Here is a 22,265-nt window from a genome sequence, read left to right on the forward strand (position 1 = left end):
ATGTGCTGCATAACCTCCCTTTGGCTTAGGTATGTCTTTGCCTCACACGAGTACCTTGAGTATGTGTAATTTGGGTGTCGTAAGAGGCTGGCCCTTGAGTCAGAGATGTAGTACCCAGGAAGAAAAACAAAGCCTTTCAAGTTGGGCGAGTGCCAGAGGCTCAGCACGACATCTCTTCCAAGTGCTAAGCAAAGGTTGCTGGCGAGAGCAAAAAGGCACCAGGGTGGTGGAAATGGCTGCTGTACTGTGGCATGACCCCCTGACCAGGTCATGCAGATTGCCCTGAAAGTGGCACACCATCCAGTTTCATTAGAATGGGACCCGAAGATACATCTGCAGTACTGGCCAAAGCCACCTAGTGCTCAGACCAAGTCCCAGATGTGATGGTGCCTCCTGCCAGTCTTTGACAGTGGTTACTTTTTAATGGCGGTCTCTAAAATTTCAGAAGACTTGGACTGAAAATGATAGTGTGCTTGTATAGAGATATAAAATGTAATTACCTCTTTTTTTTTAAAGAAGTGCTCACAGTTTTAGCTGATAGCAGTATTTTATCTTTATACTCTAAGCAAGTCCCTGAGGCCCAGAAGGTTCTGGAAATTACACAGAGTATAAAACGGTGACTTTGCTATAGAGCCATGAGAGCAATTGGGACTGTCTAAATGAGATCCTTAACGAGGGATTGTTCCTCCCAAGTGGATAGCATTTTTTTGTTCATAGTTTTAGATCCTGTGAATTAAAGAATACCCATCACTTTTCTTGTGAAACTGTTTCTGGCTAGTGTCTACTAATTAGAGGTATTTTATTTTCTAGAGTTTCACTTTAATAAATTAATTCCTTTTCAGTTTTAATGCAGAAGTTGAAATTCTTCCGTTGTAAAGGCTATATTTGATATCTTCATAAATGATTATTCTCTGTGTATAAGTAACTCCATGATAAATAGTTTTGGTTAAAATGATGTCTAAAAATAATGTGCATTTGTTTTTTAATACCTCTCTCACTGGCTATGTACAGTATGGTTGGAGTCTGGAATTTAGTTTTCTGTTGAAGGTGCCTGTATTCACTTCTTAGAGTTACTGTAACAAAATACCATAAATTAGGCAGTTTGAAACAGTATAAACTTAGTCTCTCACAGTTCAGGTGGGAAACCCAAACCTGAGGTGTTGAAAGACCGTACTTCCTCCAAAGCCTCTAGGGAGGATCATTCTTTGGCATTCTGTGGCTTGGGGGAGCATGGCTTTGATCTCTGCCTCCATCTTCGCACAGTGTTTCCCCTGTGTGTCTCTGTGTCTTCTCTCCCTTTGTATGGACACCAGTGATACTGAATTAAAGGACCTACCCCACTCGGGTCTGACCTCATTTTAACTAATAAGTTCTTCAATGACCCTACCTCCAAAGGTTATATTCTGAAGTCATGGGGATTAGAACTTTAACATGTCTTTTTAGGAGACCTATTTCAGCCTGTAGTGGTGCCTAAGGCTGATTGTCTTGTTTTCTCTTAGAGGTAATAATGGCTTTTTTAATAGGGTTATTTAGATTTGAGAGTGAGATGGGTTTATCAGCTCATCAACACCTCTGTAAAAGATAGAAGTAGTCTTTCCATATGTGGAGTCTAGGGAAGGCCAATAGGTGATGAGTGGCAGTCATTCTCTTAAATTGATGCAGTGCAAGAAATATTTAAGGATCATTCCTGAAAGGCACCGTCATAAGTATTGGAGGTATAAGGCTTGATAAGACATGTTTTTTTTCTAAGAGAAGTTACAGTTTACTGATACAATTCCCAACTTCACTCCCCAAATAAACCCTAAATGAAGTATCACTGATGGAACTATCTTTAGATTTTTATTTGCAGGTGGAAGTAGCTAAATCCTTTCAGGAACATCAAGAATTAATGTAGGAATCATTTTTCTATATAATCGTGATCCCTGGCGCATCCATTTTCACATTACAGCAAGTGCTCTCGTTCTTAGAATATGTGGTTTATGATTTCCCCAAGTTTTAGCATCATTGTACCCTGTCTTTATGCTTTATATATATGATGGCTGTGGGCCCCTTTCCTGGTGGGTCTCCGAAGATCAAATTTTTGGATTCTTGACTAGAACCAAGAGTAAATTAGTTTTATTTTATGCTTGATAAAGGTGACCGCTAAAAATCTCAATCTTCCAAAGCAACTGGTCTTCAAAGACAAAAATATGTGGCTCTTCACTAGCCCACTGTAGTTTATAGTTTAAACTATGTGTTGTATGGTTATCTCCAGAGAGTTCACTGTGCCTCGCACTGATATCCGTGAAAAGACAGAAAAGGAGCTAAAGATACTGTACCAGTTTTTTGATTGGGAAACTCCTCTTGAGAGACTGTTCTGAGATCCTTGAAGACATCCACTGAGTCAGAGGATGATTTTGATTTTACCTGAGGATTCTAGTCTCAGTCCAGAATTCTTTCAAGCCATATACATGTATTTTGGTTGGGAGGCATATCTTTAGTGATAGTAAAAAGTTCTTTTTCAGACTAACAGAAAACTCTCTGATTTCCGTTCTGTTGTTAAATTGATGTTAGTGACCAGCTCATTCTGATCCCAATGGGATTGTATTATCAGATGAATGGATTTTTAATTTACAGTGCTTGGATTAGGTTAATCTTGCTTACAGTATTGTTCTTACAGATAATGGGAGCATAAACTATGGGCATCCACCATGGAATATAGTCTTGTTCTTCTGGTTGCCATTCTTCCTAGAAAAATACGTGGAGTCTAGGGAAGGCCAAGAGACCCAGTACTACAGTGTTCAGGGAAGAGGGTTGAAGAGATTTCATTTGAAAATAGGTTAGAAACTTAGATTCCATTATTCTGCAGAAATGAAGGTAGGATCAAGGAAAGGAGGTAGGAGAAACATAGTAAAGAGAGAAGGAGAAGGGAGCTAGCATTTAATTCTCAACTAGGGTAGGTTATTTAAAGATTTTAGTCTTTTAAATGGTTAGTCCCAAATCTTGGTGTATTTTTAATATGTCAGGTCTCCAAATCTTAATATCTGTCAGGCATACATGAAAGAAAGTGGTTTTCTTGTATTGGTATTTTTACTGAGTCCCTGAGTCCTAATTTGCAAATGGGCTTATTATAGAAAATTCTGACTTCTTACTAGGAAATCCTCTAATGGTGGCGGTGGTAGATATCTGAAGAATCTTTATATGTTTTTTATGAATTCATTTTATGTCCCATTCCCTAGGTTTTTATGAGTTGCAAGGCCTCATTATGCTTTCTCTGAATGTATTTGTTTTTGAAAAACTTAGTTTAGGGGCTCCTGGGTGCTCAGTCGGTTAAGGGTCCTGGGATCAGGTCCCACATCAGGCTCCTGGCTCAGTGGGGAGCCTGCTTCTCCTTCCCCCTCTGCAGCTCCCTCTGCATGTACTCTCTTGTTCTCTCTCTCTCTCTCTCTCTCTCTCTGACAAATCAATAAATCTTTTTTAAAAAATGAAAGTAAATTCCACCTTGAGTCGGAAAATAAGGTCATAGTGGAAATTGGATATTGTTCCTACCTACTTTCCTGGTCTGAGAATAATCATGATTTCTGTCTTAAAGCACAGATTCCTACCCAAAAAAATCTTTCTGTCGTCAGTTGTTGCACTCTTCCAACCTAAAGTTAAAATCAATTCTCTACTTGTTTTAAAGTGACTTATTTCTTCTGAAGTCTGTCAGATCTATAGGTACCAAGATACTTGTTTTTTTTACTTTCTTCTGTGCAACATCTTTTGTATCTACAGGCAACAGGAAAGGATAAATTCACAAAGGGAAGAGATAGAAAGACAACGGAAAATGTTAGCAAAGCGGAAACCTCCTGCCATGGGACAGGCCCCTCCAGCAACCAACGAGCAGAAACAGAGGAAAAGCAAGACGAACGGAGCTGAAAATGAAACGTATGTTCTTTATTCACATGAGCTGTGAGATAACCACACTCTCCCCCAAAATACTGATGTCCCGCCCGTTGAGTGCCACTGGACAAAATGAAAAATTATGGGGATTTCTAGAGCATTAGCTTTCTTTTTAGTTACATTAATGGATTTACTCAACAATTTATATATAAAAACCATGGAAAATTAATTTATTTTCTTAGTTCTGATCTTACTTAGGTATTTTCGATTGAGGAGGAGAAATAATGTCACTTAACTTGTCATCATGGTCTTTGGCCACTCTTGTAACAAATGTGATGTCATCATGGTAGTCAAATGATAATAGTTGCTTATGTGCGATTTGGGTTTTCGTATACTAGTACCATCTTGTGGGGATTACCTGTATTATTACTTATTAATTAAACATTACTTATTTAAAATATGTCTTTTGCCTTTATGTTTTTATATCAGTTTTCAAAAACATATTAAGCCATAATCCACCTCAAGTATAATAATATTTGAATTACACCATTGTTAAAAGCCCATGATATCCCATTCCAGTGAGAAAGATGGCTTAACGCCTGTACTCACTTAGTACATATCTGATGTGTTGGGGAGCCTTTTCCTTGACATTCATTTAATAAGTCTGTGTTAAGTGCTTACAGTCGGCCCCGTTCTGGAAACTGGGCATACAGAGCCAGAGGATACAGCCCTGGCCTTAGGAGCTTCATGGTTTATTTAGGGGAATTGAACAGATGAATAAACTAATAATTACATTGAGTATAGTGATAAGAATACAGTGAATAAACTTGGGAAACATCTTCATTCTTTAAATATTTTAAAACTAGATTCTAAAATTTAAAATACTTCCCTTCAGAAAGTCCAAGTAGGAGCCCAAATTTAAAAGTTTCTGGGCAAGTGTTGTACACATTAATCTGGTCATTGTCTTCCTTTGCTGTCATTCCTATATTTATTTTGTGGAGGGACTCCCCCTCCAGTATTACTTGAAAATTGTCAGATGCTCGTGCATAGGACCATTGGCTTAGAAGTAATAGAAGGCGTAGGCTGTTTCCTAGCCATAGAACAATAATTAGAATTCAGTCCAGGCCAGTAGTGTGTCAGTAAGCAGTTGCCATCTGGAGTCCTGTGTCAGATCCAAGCTGGAAAGCTTTCAGTCCAGTTTTTAATTAGAGTATCTGTGACTTGGCTCATTCCTTTGGCCAGAAGCCAAAAACATTCCTCTGGAGCCTGAGACTGAGTCACATTATCATTCCTGCTCAATAACCTATTTCAGGCGGGGATTTTTCATTGCTCCCTTCTTTACTGGTGGGATATGGATTAATGGATGTAAGTATGTCTGCCACCATGAAGAGATGGGTGTCACAGCCCTAGTGGATACACTTTTTTTTGTTATTCTTCTTTATTGTTTTAGTGAGACCTCAAGACTGTTTTGTGGCCCTGACTGGTTAATAGCATAGCTGTGTCTTCTTTCTCCTGCAGTTTAGGATATATCTAAATAGTGTTATCTGAAACTCTGAATATATGTATGTACTTCTAGAGCATGAAGAGAGTGAAGTTGAAGGAGTAAGCTGTCGCTTCTTAAGTGCTCATTCTTTTTTTTTTTTTTTTTTTTAAAGGTTTTTTTTGTTTTTTTTAAAGATTTTATTTATCTATTTGACAGAGAGAGATCACAAGTAGGCAGAGAGGCAGGCAGAGAGAGAGAGAGGAGGAAGCAGGCTCCCTGCTGAGCAGAGAGCCCGATGCGGGACTCGATCCCAGGACCCTGAGATCATGACCTGAGCCGAAGGCAGCGGCTTAACCCACTGAGCCACCCAGGCGCCCCTTAAGTGCTCATTCTTAAGATGTAAGGGTGCGATTGGGGTAAATGGAACACAGAATTAGTGCTCGCCCATCATGTCAGCCCTTAGGGAGTTGTGTTTAAATACCTTTTCACAATCGATGGAGTATTTCACCTTCTCATTTAATAGGCACAGCAGCTTTGTTAGATAGGGATCATTGTTTGCTGCATTTTTAAAAACTAAGTTGATTGTCCAGGGTCACATGGCCAGTGGCCTGAGTGGCACTTTGGACCCTAGACCTGGGACTCCAAATCCTGGACTCTTCCACTATGTCATTCTTCTTACTATTATAGTAGCACCATCTAAGAGTTATCAGAAATAATGAAATCCATTGGCTTATTATTTTCCCTCCAAAAAAAAAAAAAAACTAAGCATATAATTTTTGGCAGCCTTTCCCAATGGATTTTCATGAGATTGTATGGACGAGACTCAATTCATAAATAACGTAAAAATATAGCTTATTTACTTATTCTCATTTTTTACAAATTAGTCTTCTGGATTTCTAGTCCTTCATGTCATATCTGATAAATCACAGAAGTTTTCTCCTGTCAAGGAATTGCAAGATAATCTTCTAGTTATTTTAATAGACTGGATATACCTTACAAGATGCCTTGGTATCTCTAATAGGGCACATTATGATTTTAAATAATTTACTGGGATTTCTGCCATTATCTTCCAGGTTAACATTAGCAGAATACCATGAACAAGAAGAAATCTTCAAACTCAGATTAGGTCATCTTAAAAAGGTAAGTGTAATGAGAAAACTGTGTCTGGAGAAATAGTTTACATGTGGTACTGGGGCAGATGGTACGGTTTGACATACCTGCAGAAATCTTGCGTAGTTCTGCTCACTGTCACATCTTGTAATTTTTTTAAAGATTTTATTTATTGATTAGTTTTAATGAGAGAGAGGGGGAACCTCAAGCAGACTCCCTGCTGAACATAGAACCAGACTCCGGGCTCAATCTCAGGATCCTGGGACCATGACCTGAGCCAAAATCAAGAGGCGGAAAGCTCAACAGGCTAAGCCCCTCTTGTATTTCTTTTTCTTTTTCTTTTCTTTTCTTTCTTTCTTTTTTTAAGATTTTTATTTTTTTATTTGACAGAGAGCAAGAGATCACAAGTAGGCAGAACAGCTTGCAGAGAGAGAGGGGGAAGCAGGCTCCCCGCTGAGCAGAGAGCCTGATGTGGGGCTCGATCCCAGGACCCTGAGATGATGATGAACTGAAGGCAGAGGCTCAACCCACTGAGTCACCCAGGCACCCCTCCCCTCTTGTATTTCTAATGATGGAATGTCTTTCAATTTTTGGTCAACCCTAGACACCCAATGGGAGCACTTTTTCTGCCAATGATGTACCAATAGATAATTCTGGATATGTTGTAAAACTTCATAAGTAGGGGTGCCTGAGTGATTCATTGGGTTAAGCCTCTGCCTTTGGCACAGGTCATGATCTCAGGGTCCTGGGATCAAGTCCCATATCGGGCTCGCTGCTCCGCAGGGAGCATGCTTCCCCCTCTCTCTGCTTGCCTCTCTGCCTACTTGTGATTTCTCTGTCAAATAAATAAATAAATAAATAAATAAATAAGATCTTAAAAATAAATAAATAAATAAAACCAGGACACCTGGGTGGCTCAGTAGGTTAAAAAAAACCAGGGCGCCTGGGTGGCTCAGTGGGTTAAACCTCTGCCTTCAGCTCAGGTCATGATCTCAGGGTCCTGGGATCAAGTCCCAGATCGGGTTCTGTTTGGCAGGGAGCCTGCTTCTTCCTCTCTCTCTGCCCGCCTCTCTGCCTACTTGTGATCTCTCTCTCTCTCTGTGTTAAATAAATAAATAAATTCTTAAAAAAAAAAAAAAAAGAAAGAAAGAAAGAAACAACTTAATAAGTAGTTCTCCTTATGGTAAAAGTTAAATGCATAATACAAGTGGTTCAGATTTGATACGAAAACTCTTAGAATACTTTATATTTTTATTTTAAAAATAATTTATTTGAGAGAAAGAGTTCATGTGCGCATAGATGAAAGAGAGAGCACACGCACATGCATGTGGTGGGGGAGGGGAAAGGAGGGGGAGAAGCAGGATCCCCACTGAGTACGGAGCCTGATGAGGGACTCGATCCCAGGACCCTAGGATCATGTCCTGAGCTGAAGGCAGCCACTTAACCACCTGAGCCACCCAGGTACCCAGAAACTCCCAGGATATTTTAAATCACATGGTAGCTCTTATCTCTTGCCGAAACTGGCTAAGAAGAGGAGGTCTTATACAAGCTATATTGTAACACAATGGTACCCACATAAAAATTGTTATTGACAGTATTCATAGAAGCATCTTGGCTATAGATTGGGCATCTCCTAAGTTTAACAACCCATACATTTTTGGTAGACGCTGCTTACAGTGATGATGGTCAATAAGCATTTAATAAACTGCTGTTGGTGTGTATTTGCTTTTCTTACTGGGTTCTCAGAGATTATTAAATCAGTGGAACTTAAGGCACCAAGCATGATCCATACTTACAAAGCAGAACCAGATAGAGAATCTGATTTTTGTTTAAAAAAAAAATTATGTGCCTGTATATAAATGCAGAGAACATTTCTGGACATTTACACAAGACTTAAAACCGCAGTTACATCTAAGGAATGGGCGTGACGGAGAGGAGGGATCAGGGGAGCAGAAGGCTTTATTTCTTACTTGTACTCCTTTGTGTGGTTTGAATTTTATCATTTGCTGTGGGCTTGTTTTTTATGATTAAATTTCTAGTTCTTAAAAAAATCTTTTTCAGTTCAAAACATTTTCCTTTCGTTTTTCAAAAGAGAAATGTCTGCTATTTTTTGAAATGAGATTCTGAAAATGTAGTGTGTCCTGTGTTCTGAGCTGTTTCTTTCCTTTTCACTTTAGGAAGAAGCAGAGATCCAGGCAGAGCTGGAAAGGCTAGAAAGGGTTAGAAATCTACATATCAGGGAACTAAAAAGGATACATAATGAAGATAATTCACAGTAAGCAACGTGGGGGTATGTTGGGTTGGAGACTGCGGAACACTCTCTGACATGAATGGTCAAGAATGGTGTTTCTGTTTACTATAAATTGGGTGAATGATTCCATGGTGTAATTAGCTCTATTGCAAGATACAGTACAGGTTTGCGAACACAACTATGATTTGCTTTAATTTAAATATATGTAAATATATTAGATTTATATATTACTATCTGTACATGTATTACAGCGCTTTTACCCAAGTAGAGATCACTAAAACAGTACAGCTTCACGTTTATAAGTGGCTGGAATACACTGTGTGTTCAGAGTCTTGCAGAGCTTTGCTAAATGGAAGCATGGGTGACAGTGTGGTGTCATGGGATGGTACCGGGTTAAGATGGCACTGGTTTTGTTTGTTTGTTGGTTTTTAAGATTTTACTTATTTATTTGACAGAGAGATACAGCGAGAGAGGGAACACAAACGGGGAGTGGGAAAGGGAGAAACAGGCTTCCCGCCGAGCAGGGAGCCTGATGGGGGCTCGATCCCAGGAGCCTGGGATCATGATGTGAGCTGAAGGCATTCTTAATACCTGAGCCATCCAGGCACCCCAAGATGGCACTGGTTTTGGAATGACCTTTAGGGGCCACATTTGGGTGTTGGGATTTTAAACAAGACTCTCTCAAGTTCATCACATTAACCATAGATGAATGCCCACCTTTGTTTATAGGTCATTTAAAGGATTGCAGCTGAAAAGTAGATTAAAGTGGGAAGTAGCTTCGGTCCATAATCTGTTCCTTCCCATGTTTTTCTGACTCTGAAACATGATTTTTTTGGACGTAGCCGTAGCTTGTGTATTTTTGTTTGGCCAGTGTGTGCCGTGGACTTTTCTTTCTGTGAAAGTTCCCGTGACTGAGCTCTCTGTGTGTCAGGCCTGGTACCACGTGCCCGATGCTGTCAGCTCATCTTGGCAGTAGCGCGGTGCACGTCAGTCAGCCTGACCAGGGCCCTGTAACTGTTTGACTAAACAGCTTCAGAGCTGAGCACTGCACGATCGTATTGCCTTTTCTCTGCAGGCACGTCAGTGTCTCAAAATGAAAATAATTTCAGGATTAATAGTGGGGCTGTTTAAGATCCCGAATTAGGTAGAAATATTTGTGAAGTATTTTTTGCAACTGTCTCTCCTTTCTTTGTCTTACTGTTAGAAAACAGCACAAGGTGGAATCCTCGATGGGTGGGCGGATGGTGACGGTTCTATCATGAAACTGTCTTAAAGAGAGAACATGAGTGCATATAGAACATGGGACTTCCTTAATAATCAGATCCATTTTTAAGGCCATGGGAAATATCTTGGAACTTTTTTGTATAGTTTTGGAATGGTGGGAACAGGTGGCTCTTGAGTACTTTGGAGGAAGTGAGTAGCACGGTGCGAAAATCCCTGGTCTGGCGGAGTCTGCACTCCCTCACCGTACAGCAAGTGGTTAGCGATGGTAGTTGCACGGCTCCCTTTTGGAAAGGGAGGAAGGTCAGCAACGTTCACAGGTCCACTTGTGGCTACGCTGAGCCTAGCAGTTCTGCCTTATGGCTTTACAGCCAGCGCTGTCCCTTGTCATTAGGCAGTCTCCTTGAACCGTATAGCTTCCTATTCACAACTCGCTGTATCGGTGTTAGCACCAAGCTATCAGCAGCAGCTGTAATCCTGTGTATAGCGTGTGAGAAATTCTGGGAATTCTGCTAGTATGGAAGGTCGTGGATTCCTTAATCTCAGGATGTTCTGTATTCTCTGTTCCCACAGATTTAAAGATCATCCAACGCTAAATGACAGATACTTGTTGTTACATCTTTTGGGTAGAGGAGGTTTCAGTGAAGTTTACAAGGTAAGTTTCAGGATTGAATTCTTGGTTATTACCAACTTGGAGAACATGAAGAATAGTGGTAATTGTGGGTTGATACTTACTTGTTCGAACTCAGAAACTTTAAGCACCTGTATCTTGAGAAGAACTGCTTTTAGTAAAATTAAGTAACTACGGCAGGATACAGTAGTTTTGCCCTTTTTCCGGTTTGAAAAATAAAAAGGAAAGAAAAACACTCCTTTCTGGGTAGTGAAATTGTGATGATTTTTATTCTGGTTCTGTACTTCTGCCTCACGTTTGTTAGAAATAAGTATGTGTTACTTTTATTCTTTTTTTTTTTTTAAGATTTCATTTATTTATATGACAGAGACACAGTGAGAGACGGAACACAAGCGAGGGGAGTGGGAGAGAGAAAGCAGGCTTCCCGCCGACTAGGGAGCCCAGTGTGGGGCTTGATCCCAGGACCTTGGGATCATGACCTGAGCTGAAGGCAGATGCTTAATCATCTAAGCCACCCAGGCGCCCCTACTTTTATTCTTAAATTTTTTTTTTAACAAAATAGATGTGTTAAAGTTAATTCTTACTTGAAAACTAGCTTTTTGTTTTTTAACATGTTCTCATCTTCTACGTCCAAGTGTTTAGTAGCTCTGGTATTCAAAGGAGCATCCTGGTTTCAGCCAGGCCAGTGAAGTTCAGACTACCGTGCCTCCAGCTGGTTTGTACTAAGTGAGGAATTCAGCTGGTTTTCAGGATAGCTGCAGATCCAATAACATGTTCACGAGTCACCACCTCCTTTAGCTTCTAGGTGTTTCTGGCACCAGGCTTTTCCGTGCAGAATCCGTTTATTAAATGGTCTTTACCGCATGGTCCTGCGAAGTCCCTCTTCATGCGGTTTGGCCTTCACTGTTGGGCTTTATGTTATGCCCTATAAATTTATATATGGGAATTCTTTTGGACAAAATAATTAGTTTTCATTTAAATAAAAACAGTAAAAACTAGTTCTATCTTCCACCTTTTTTTTTTTTTTTTAAGATTGTATTTATTTATTTGAGAGAGCACAAGCAGGGACAGAGGCATTGGAACTCCCCGCTGTACAGGGACCCGAAGCAGGGCTTAATCCCATGCCCCCAGGATCATGACCTGAGCTGAAGGCAGACTCACTGAGCCACCCAGGCGCCCTTACCCCAGCATTTTTGTTACAAAAAATAACTATATTTTCCAAAAGCGTTAGTGCCTCATGTGGGGATGTATGTGTATATTTCTTTTTAATTGAAGTCTAGTTGGCACACGATGTTTTATTATTTTTAGGTGTACAATATAATGATTTGACGGTTTTCCTTTTTTTAATGTTAATTTTTTACTGTGGGGATATATCATAAAATTTGCCATTTTATCCCTTTTAATTATACAGTTCATTTGCATTAAGTATATTCATAATGTGCAAGTACCTTCACTATCCACTTCCAGAACTAGAATATTATTCTTAATGTACTATTGGGCTTGATTTTCTAGTGTATCATGTTTTTTTTTTTTTTTTTTTAAGATTTTATTTATTTATTTGACAGAAATCACAAGTAGATGGAGAGGCAGGCAGAGAGAGAGGGAAGCAGGCTCCCTGCTGAGCAGAGAGCCCGATGCGGGACTCGATCCCAGGACCCTGAGATCATGACCTGAGCCGAAGGCAGCGGCTTAACCCACTGAGCCACCCAGGCGCCCTAGTGTATCATGTTTTGTTATCTATTTGTAAGTGGGACTGGCCCATAGTTGTCTTTCATGTATAAGCAGCATTTTCTAGCTTCTGTGCTCTAGTTTTCCAGAATAAGTTGTTCCTATGTATAGAACCTCCCCACCACCCCCCACCCAGTGCCCTGGAACGCATGACATAGGATTTATTGGCCCCTTGAAAGTTAGAGCAGACTCAGTCCCATGGGTACACGTCATTGTACAGGAAAACTTTTTGACCACCTTTTTAGTTCCTTCTGCAAATACTGATTTACGTATATTTTCTCCCCCTTCTCAAATCTTTTTTGATAATTTAATTTTTCTGTAACATCTTCTGCTTCACCTCAAATTTAAAAATATCATCCATACCTTAATGAAACGTTTATTTTTCTATCCCAACTGATAGGTCAGAGAGGTTAGTCAGTGTTTTTTTTCTTCCCTCTAAGAATAAACTTTTTATCTTGTTGATAAAGTCTACTGTGTAATTTGGGTTCTTTTTTTCATTAACTTTTACTTTTAGTCTTTCCTTCCTTTTGCTTCCTTTGTTTTCATTCTTGAATCATAGTTTATTTTTTTATTTTTGATAATTTTATTCAGTTGTAAAAAAAAAAATTTACCATCATTAACCATTTTTTTTAAAACAGTTGAGTATTGTTAGGTATGTTTATGTTGTTGTGAAACAGATCTCCAGAACTTTCTCATCTTAGAAAACTGAAACTTAGCCTATTAATCAGTAGTTTGCTCTTGGCCTCCCCCAGTCTCTGCCAGCCACTGTTCTGCTTTCCATTTCTGCGAATTAGACTACTTTCAGATACCTCTATAAGTGAAATCACAGTATTTGTCTTCTTGTGGGTGCCTCAGTTCACGCAGCATAATGTTCTCAGAGTTCATCCATGTTGAAGCATGTGATAGGATTTCCTTCTTTTAAGGGTGAATAATATTCCATTGTATGCACATACTTCCTTTTCTTTATCCATTTATCTGGCAGTGGACATTGGGGTTGCTGCTGCTGCTTATGTGTTGTAAATAGCGCTGCTTTGAACATGGTGTGCAGATCGCTCTTGGAGATCTTGCTTTTAATTCTTCTGGCCGTAAACCCAGAAGTAAGACAACTCCATTTTTAAAGCATCAAAATTTATTGTTGGTGCTTCTCAGTTGCTCGTCACTGATTTCTTCATCCTACTTTTCCCCTAGTGTGTTCCTTAAACCTTTTAACATTCCTGAAATTTAGATGGTTCCTCCAGTGTTGTGTACATTCCGTATAGTTCTTCTTTTGCTTTTCTCCACTCTTCCAGAAGCCCTTCTTAAAATCAGTGGTGGATCACAATGTCTTGGATTCAGATATATGGTGTGGTAGATGGAGAGAAAGACACTTGTAGTATCATTAGTGCTCTCATTAATTCGGTGCTATTTGATCTGGCTTTTGATGGCTTGAAATCATTCTCTGCTGTGAAGCCAAGATGGTGTACAAGCTTGCAGCCGGACTTCAGGGTCTGTAAGAATTTTCATTTCTGTGAAATAAGATAATTCTATTTGAACTGTATGGTTTTTGTATTTTAAAAACTACTGGTTTGAATTTAGTATAAATTGGAAGTTTCTTTTATGAGCAGCTCTCTCTTGCATTTAGTGCTTTCCTAGAGGTAGCATACATTTTAAAAGATCTGTTGAACAGTAATCATCACTATTCATGGACTCTGCCTCTGCCTCTTACCTTCATCTTTTCCTACAGTTGCGGAAACTGACAGATGGTGGTAATAGTGTTGGAACTGAAGTAGTAAGTTTTTCATCTGAACTTTAAAAACTAAGAAAAACTTCATTTCAAAGGAATTCCTCAGTGAATTCTTCTGTATAATAGAAATTTCCTATTATATTAAAACACTACTCTATCAAATTGTGATTTACACCCAGCATCCTCAAAAACCCACCTGCTTCCCTTCTTCCCTCTATGATACAGAACTACTGCTGGAGGAGGACTTCCAGCAGTGGTGGTCTTTGGGGAAAGTCTGTCCCTTTCTTAGGACATTGCCAGAGGAGTTACCTGGTGTGACGAACTTCAGACATTGTTGGGATCAAAAACGGCTTTTTATTTACCCATCATATATGGGTAGGGCTGTTTTTTGTTTCTGTCCCTGTTTGTGTTTTAATAAACACAGTATAACAAATTATGAGGTTATTTTTCTAAACAAGCACAGTGAAAATGTGTATCTGGAAGGATTATTTCTCACGGAACAGGTAGTGTGTGTCCCAGCATTTCAGAAGTGGCAGGACTTGCTAGGGAAGCATGCCAAGTCCCGGTGTCAGCAGAGGGGTGAGGTACAGCCCCGGGGAGCAGGTCCCAGAGAGGGCAGATGGATGATGTCCACCGAGAAGACTGTTTGGAAGGGACTGGTAAGGCACGGGCTAACTTGCTTTGTGGTGTGTGCTCGGTTGTTTTCTAAGCCCCTTGGTGCCAGTGCGTCTGGAGACTACTGAATTATCTGATCACAAGTTTTCAGAAGATGGTTGTAACTCTGAAACAAGTACGCGATAATGTTGTCATCCACGGCTGTTTGTATTTAATAATGCATTTTGGGTTTTGAGTACATCCATGTGTTAAATGGAAACCTCAAATCCGTTACTTGCCTGTAATTCTTGTTAGCTTTTATCCAGAATATAACATATTCCTTTTCTTTGTAGGCATTTGATCTAACAGAACAAAGATATGTAGCTGTGAAAATTCACCAGTTAAATAAAAACTGGAGAGATGAGAAAAAGGAGAATTACCACAAGTAAGTGACGCCACAGTATCTGATTTGTCAGAATTCAGTAGTGTGGCGGCTGCAATGTGAGCCCCGTGTTAACAGCAGTGTGTGCATTGCTGGGGTGGTGTCCTTAGGAGAGTGAGCAACTGTTCCATCTCACTGATGAGCAAACTGAAACTTAACGGAATGCAAGTAATAGTTAAGAAAAGGCTGAGCTGGTATTTAAATCTAGACTTCCCTCAATCCAAAACCCATGCTCTTCAACCTCCCTTTCCATTGTGTGTCTAACATTAGCTACAATAAACAAGCAAAGCCTCAGAAACCATCTTGCTTGTTTGTAGAGAACAGATGATAATGCTTTGGGGATCCTGGGGAGCTTTGGGCGGGACTTTTTCTGGCTGTTTCAATCATTTCATTATGGAGGAGACAGTGGGGGGCACCTGGGGTGCTTCAGCGGTACTTATTTGACTCCTTCAGCTCCTCGGTGCTGCGCTCCCCTCCCCGTCAGCTTCCCCTCTCAGAATGCTCCGTGTTCAGCATCTTGCTTACTATACTTGCCTGGCTTCTGAAGGCCACTCGCCATATTTAGGGAGGGGCCGGGGAGAGTGACTGCTTACATGTACAGGTACTTTGCCTGGGCTCAGCGTGCAGGTTTTCGGCTGGCCCGAGAAGGAACTCTGGTGAGGAACAGGGCACTAACTGTAGGGGCTGCTGCCTGCCTTACGCTTCTGTGGCAGCGAGGGCTTGAAGCCAGGACCGTGCGCCTCCGCAGCGCATTTGGCAAGCTGCTCCAGGGGCTCCCGGCTAGGGATCGGGGCTCTGTCTCCTCTTCCTCTGCCGGGCGGAATCATAGAGCAAGAGGAGGGGGTGGTCTCATTTATCTGAGCTTTTGACTGCTCTAGCTCCAGGCTCGTTTCCTCACCAGAGATGGGAATCGTGGTACCCAGGCAACTTCTGGGGAGCCGTCTCTGAAGGGGCCATTTCTGAGCCGACAAACACATGGGGGAAGGGCGTGCGGGGTTCTGGTAACACTGGTGCCTGGGGAGAGATTCCTAAGCACCTCCGCCTTGCTGCGGAAGAGTTTGCTTGACATGAAATCATACTGGTGAATAGAGGCTGCATAGATAAGTGAATTAGCAAAATGTCATTAACTCCTTTGAACTTAAAGAAGGCTTCTATCAAGCACGTAACATTTTAGAGAGTGCTTTAAAAATTTAGTATTAAACTAAAAAGTGTACACTTTGGTGGTGTGATAACATTGTAACATAGGAAAATGCTGCTGTTCTTCTGCACAGTAATGCCTTTGATTGCTGTGTTATTGTGGGAGTGACTTCCAGTCCCATCTGGAATCAAGACATTTATTTGGGTAAAAAAAGAATGAAGAACTCTGAAAGATTGTTTTGCTTAATTTGGGGTTCTTTCCCGAACCTCCTTTCCTATCCTTCCCCGCAAACAAACAGCAAACTGGTTGTTTTACTTTTGCATTATTAAAGCTTTAGTATTACAAGATTTACCTCCCCCAAATAACATATTAAGAACTCCATAGGAAACATTTCCTATAAAGCTATCCACAGAAATAATTATATCTGAAATAGTTTATTTTTATGTATGATAGTCTTACAATTTTTAGGGTAAAATCATTTTGGAAGTCTAAATATATATTCACTTACAAGAGAGTAAAAAACTAACATGTTATTGGATATGTTTCCTCCAGTTTCTAATTAAAGTTTCTGTATTTGTATTGCATTAACCCCTCGGGTGCTAAATTCAAAGTTGAACATGTGAAGGACTTGGCAGGAGCCACTGGCTTACCTGATGAGGCCAGAGAAGCAGCTTAGAGCCTGACATAGTGACCAGAGATAATGCCTGGTTGATGAGGACTTTGAATGACCCTCCCTTTGGTTCTTAATTTTTATATCCTTTAGTTTCCTCTGTTTTCTGTACCTTGACAGAGAAATTGGTCTCTGCTCTGAAATATACAACAAAATCAAGAAGTTTAAACAGAATGGCAAAGAACTATACACTTTTAGCATGCTAGCGTGAGAAATGACTGAAATGGTTATCTGGTTGGTCCCTAGCTTTCTAAACTTGGCTTTTGTGAGCAGCATTACCTTAATTTTACTGAATGTGAAATATCACATAGAATCTTGATATTTGAAAAGGACAGGTGTGACGCTGCTTAGGTGGGGTGGGGGTGGGGGTCACAGCTGCGTTTGCGCAGTGTCTGCACGGGGGCTTGGGAGGCCTGGATCTCCAGGAAGCAGCCTTTGAAACCTCCAGTCGTGTGTAGCCTAGAGAAGCAACATCACAGAGCTGGGACTCGAGGCCAGATTTCCAGGTCTCAGCATAGTGGGTGTCCTAACAACTGCTCTGCCTAAATACTGGCAAGTCTTTTCTTTTCAGAAAGACATAAAGATGATGAAGTACCAGAAGAAGCAAAAAAAAAAAAAAAAAAAAAAGTGGCAGCTTGAAAAATAAGCTTAGGTCAAATACAGTTTCCATCTGGGAAAAACCTGTTTATTACTTTTAGATTCCTTTTCCTCTCTCCTACTTGCCCTGATTGTTTCCTCAGCTTTTCTTTAGTTGAGTACTTTTTATGTATCCTTGTCATATTGTAATACATGTTTCAGAAAACATCAACTTAGTTTTATTTTACCATACTCTGCAAAGTTTCTCTTTTCTGAGTCTTGCCTTATAAGAAAATGCCCCAAATTAAATGGTGCTAGCTTACTTAAAATTTAAAATTTTTCTGTCACTCTTTGTATATAAGAACGAAATACTTTAAAAATTACTGGTAATTACACTGAATAAACTTATTCTGTAATTCTTTTAAAATTCAATGAATATGTGAGATTATATGGTTTGTTTTTGTTTCTAATCTTACTAAGTGATTTTAAATTGGAAAAGCACTAAAAAAAAAGTTAATATGTTTATGTAAGCTCTCATCCCAAGAAAACTGGGGTTCAGTGATGTTCTTTTTTCTTTTTTTAAAGATTTGTTTATTTGAGGGAACCTGCAGGTGTGCACTCGCACACACCCAGACAGGCACATGCTGGGGGGGGGGTCAGAGAGGGAGAGAGAATCCCAAGCAGACTCCTCACTGTGCGTGGAGCCTAGTGTAGGGCTGGATCTCACTCTCCTGAGATCATGATCTGAGCTGAAATCAAGAGTTGGACACTTAACAGAATGAGTCACCCAAGCATCCCGGGTTCCATAATTTTTTATCAGTTTCACATTAGAAGAAGGTAAAGCTGATAGCCTTTTCATATTATAAGGAGAATTTTAAAACAAAACAAAGCACTGCTAATACCGCCTTATATAATCGGTAATCCTTTCACCCAAGGAGTTTAAATGCCAAAATTGATCTCCTTGTTGTATCCCCAGGATATAAACATTTATAGATGTGAATTATCAGCTTTTGAGGGAAAAGAAAAAGCTCTCTTTATAATTTTTAAAGCTTTGGTATTTGGGTATAAATATTAAACAGGTGAGATAGTGATAGAATGAACTTGAAAGGGATAAAAGGTTGGTAAAAGTCATTCAACAAATATTTGAGCACCTGCTACTTTCTCAGCAGCTTGGTAGACGCCAGTAGTGAAAATAGGGTGAGGAAAGGTCCGGGGGCCAGCCAGACCTGAATGCATAGGCAGAAACAAGGAGCAGTGAGAGAACATATAGGCGTATCCTTGAAGAGGTCTGAAAGTCCAAAATACAAAAATACAAGATGTTAATTTTCCACTTTGTTTGCAGGCATGCATGTAGGGAATACCGGATTCACAAAGAACTGGATCATCCCAGGATAGTTAAGCTGTATGATTACTTTTCACTGGACACTGACTCGTAAGTGCCGTGCCATTTTAGCTTAGCAGTTGATACTGGTTTCTTGCAGTGTGTTGACTACTCATGGAGTAGAGTTTCAGTCTGGGTCGAGGAAATGCCCTCCGAGGGAACCGGGTGCATTTATTCCTGGGCAGATGAACCTGCATGAATTCACATTTGGGCCAGCAGTACATCTCTTAGCCACAGGATCCGTGCAGTGGTGTGCTGGTAAATGGTTAACAACCAGCCGGGTGGGGAGGGGAGAGGACGCATTCATAGTATTGGACACGCTCTGTGATAAGGAATTTCCCAGCCAGTCTAGTTTCACACTGAAAAAAATCCAGCTTTATTGAGATATCATTTGAATACCGCATAGTTCACTCTTTTAAAAGTATACAATTCAAGGCTTGTAGTATAGTCACAGATCTGTGCAGTCATCGCCATAGTCATTTTTAGAACATGTTCACTACCTCAGAGAGAAACCCCATATTTTTTGCTGTCACTCCCCTAGTTCCCCCTCCCCCGACCTGGCCCCCAGGTCTAAGCAGCCACTAATCATTTTTTTTGTCTCTGTAGATTTCCTATTCTGGACTTTCATGTGAATGACTCATGGTATATAGACTTTTATGACTGGCTTCTTTCATTTAGCAAGACGTGTTTTCAAGGTTCATCCTTACGGTAGCATGTATCAGTACTTCATTCCGTTTTTGACCAAATATATCCCGTTGTATGAATGTACCACCTTTTGTTTGTCCATTCATCCCACCGGTGGTTTAATAACCAGCTCATGAAATGCCTGAAAATTTAACCATCAGCTCTGGGTAACTGTCACAAGTTGGTGCTAGCTACCTCTGACACGCACCAGTGAGTGTGGCCTGTACAGGAGTCTGCCCCAGCTGGAGATTCTGGTGAACAGTGACGGGCCTTTCAAGGAAGGACCCGCAGTGTGATTTTATCATACAGCGGGAATGGACGTAGGCCTATGTAGGCAAATGAAGGCATAACCCAGTGCTGCATGGGAAGTAGAGCCTCAAAGGCGTGTAGGAGGTTGGAGGTGGAAAGGATCTCAGTTCAGCTCTCCACTGAATAGATGGAAATTTGTGGACCAGGGAAGTTAGAGGACTTGCCCGAGATCTTTAATACTCTTAGGCATTGTCGTATAATGTTACCTGATATAGGTAAGCTCTGTCACCTTTGGGTTTATCAAGGGGTTTAGAAATACTTGAGCATTTGGGAACGTTTTTTCTGTAGGAGTCTGAATGGAGTGAGGAGAATGTACCTTAGAGTCTGGCCAGCAGGTGTTCCTTTTCGCCTTGCAGGGTGATTCTGGGCGTTTTGGCCTATTCCACACAGCAGCTGTCTCCCAGATTGTGTGCCGAGAACAGTCCCACATTTAGAAATGTTTCCAAAAGGGGAGAGACCTTAACTCCCTTTGGAAATGTGAATGACCCCTTCTTCCCACCTGGCCAGGGATGTTCCCTTTCCAGAAGGGTGACCCTTGAACCTGGCATAGTCAGTGTGTGGTTAGCATGGATGGAGTTTAGATGAGTATCTAGGTAGAGAACAGGTCTCCACAGGGTGGCCTTACCTTTTTGCTTTGAATAAATTTCCTGAATACTAGATAGATTGTCATTTCCCCCCACCCCACCGCCACTACCCCTCAAAATATAAGTACAAAAAACATCTCAAAAATAAGTATGACTTTGATTATTTGCAGTTTTGAATCATGTATACACTTTTAACTAATCTGAGGAATTGATTTGGTTGTCTGCTATTTTTGAATTTATTTTGGTCTTCCTATTGTGTGCATGGTGAATTTTCACCATCATTTTATAAAATCTTCTGAGAGTTGTTTGGGTGTTAAAGTGAGATTTTATTTTAAGCTTGCACTTGGGTGCAAGACATAGACCAAGCATGAGAGTCTATGTCTCAGATCAGAGAGTCTATAAATTTTTTATATTTATCCTTAAATGGTGTGCCAACATGCCGTAGTATGTTTCATAAGAAACATAAGCTGGTCAGTTCAGGATCTCATAGGACCATGTTTGTCCACCTTCCATTGCGGAGCTTTTTGAAGGCCTCAAATGGCCTGGGGGCCGTAGTGCTAGTCTCAGTGTGTTTGCTCTCGGCTCTGCTCCTCACCCTTCCCCTGCTCTGCATCTTAGCGGAGTTGACCCTTGTAGGCTTTTTTTCCCCAGGCTCCTGTGTCAGTTGTTGTTCAGCTGGCTTTAGCCACTGCAGAGACAGAGTTGGGGGCACACCCCACCCCCCCACCCCCCGCTGTGATTCTAGTCTCTCTTGGTGACCCTCAGTTCTGGTTGCACCATCTCCGCCGTCTGGCCCTCTGGCCTTAGGGTGCTGGCGGCTTCCTGTCTAGATGATCTCTGGGTGCCTCACTGGCCAGCGTACCCTCTCAGCTCTTCCATCATCCATGTGATGGGTGCCCTGCATTAAAACCTTTCTGTTTTATTTCCTGACTAGAGCCTGAGTGTTAACACCCACATTGTCACAGCTTAGGATAATTTAAAAGGTCTTCATCTCTCAGGTTTACTCAAACAATTCAAGAAGCCTTACTCTGGTTTATAAAAGCCTTGGAAGATAGACACGTGACTCTTAGTGCTACAAATGGTATATAGTTTTAGATTTGAGTCTGTATGATGCATTGATGTTAAGTGGAGGAAAAAACTCATACTATGTAATGACACATTTGTTAGAATCACAGATACCGTGCTTTAAAAGATTTTATTTATTTGACAGAGAGAGTGCACAAGCAGGGGGAGCAGCAGGCAGAGGGAAGGGGGGAAGCAGGCTCCCTGCATGGGGGAAGCAGATGTGGGGCTCAATCCTAGGACCCTGGGATCATGACCTGAGCTGAAGGCAGACGCTTAACTGACTGAGCCACCCGGGCACCCTGATACTGTGCTTTTAAAAGTTCTCTTATACCTTGTGTTTAGCAAGGAGACGTTATAGTACAGTATTGTGCCAGACTGACATACGACATGACATGGAACCAATTCGTGGGACCTGGGCAAACCATTCCCTACTGTCAGCACTCGGGTCATATGAAATGTTTGCTTTGAGACTTGTGTACCTGATCACAGTCTGCTCACTTAGAATTGGAGCGCGGCAGGGACATGTGCAGGAGAGCCTTCTGAAAAGATACCTAGCTGCTGTACATTACAGTTCTTGTCAGTCTTCGTATAGTCTGGATGTAAAAGAGGAATGTCCTGGGTGAACTGAGGCACAGCAGATTGCCTTATGGAGGCCGGGAAGGCTGTCCACCAGGGCTCTCCTTCCTGTCAGCCACTCAGTAGCTCCTACTGAATAAAGAACAGAACAGTACTTTAAGGAATGAAGAACAGAGCAAGTAGCTAATTACCTGGTTTCCGCTGGGGCTGGCTGAAGAAGTCTTAATCTGCTTGTTCT

At 40.9% G+C, this 22,265-nt stretch overlaps 1 protein-coding gene across 10 annotated transcripts in view; it reads left to right on the plus strand.

The window, feature by feature from the left end:
• TLK2 (tousled like kinase 2) overlaps positions 1–22,265 on the plus strand; it is a 113,088-nt gene that overhangs the window by 79,712 nt on the left and 11,111 nt on the right. For all 10 annotated transcript variants that reach the window (XM_004749232.3, XM_045080871.1, XM_013054548.2 and 7 more), the window contains 6 exons: positions 3,754–3,906; positions 6,418–6,484; positions 8,632–8,729; positions 10,500–10,581; positions 14,956–15,047; positions 18,771–18,860. In XM_004749232.3, the coding sequence (XP_004749289.2) occupies positions 3,754–3,906; positions 6,418–6,484; positions 8,632–8,729; positions 10,500–10,581; positions 14,956–15,047; positions 18,771–18,860 (582 nt within the window). The remainder of the gene's footprint in view (positions 1–3,753; positions 3,907–6,417; positions 6,485–8,631; positions 8,730–10,499; positions 10,582–14,955; positions 15,048–18,770; positions 18,861–22,265) is intronic.

Source organism: Mustela putorius, unplaced genomic scaffold, assembly GCF_011764305.1.
Source record: "Mustela putorius furo isolate JIRA1106 unplaced genomic scaffold, ASM1176430v1.1 tig00000487_pilon_pilon_pilon, whole genome shotgun sequence".
Lineage (NCBI taxonomy): Eukaryota > Metazoa > Chordata > Mammalia > Carnivora > Mustelidae > Mustela > Mustela putorius.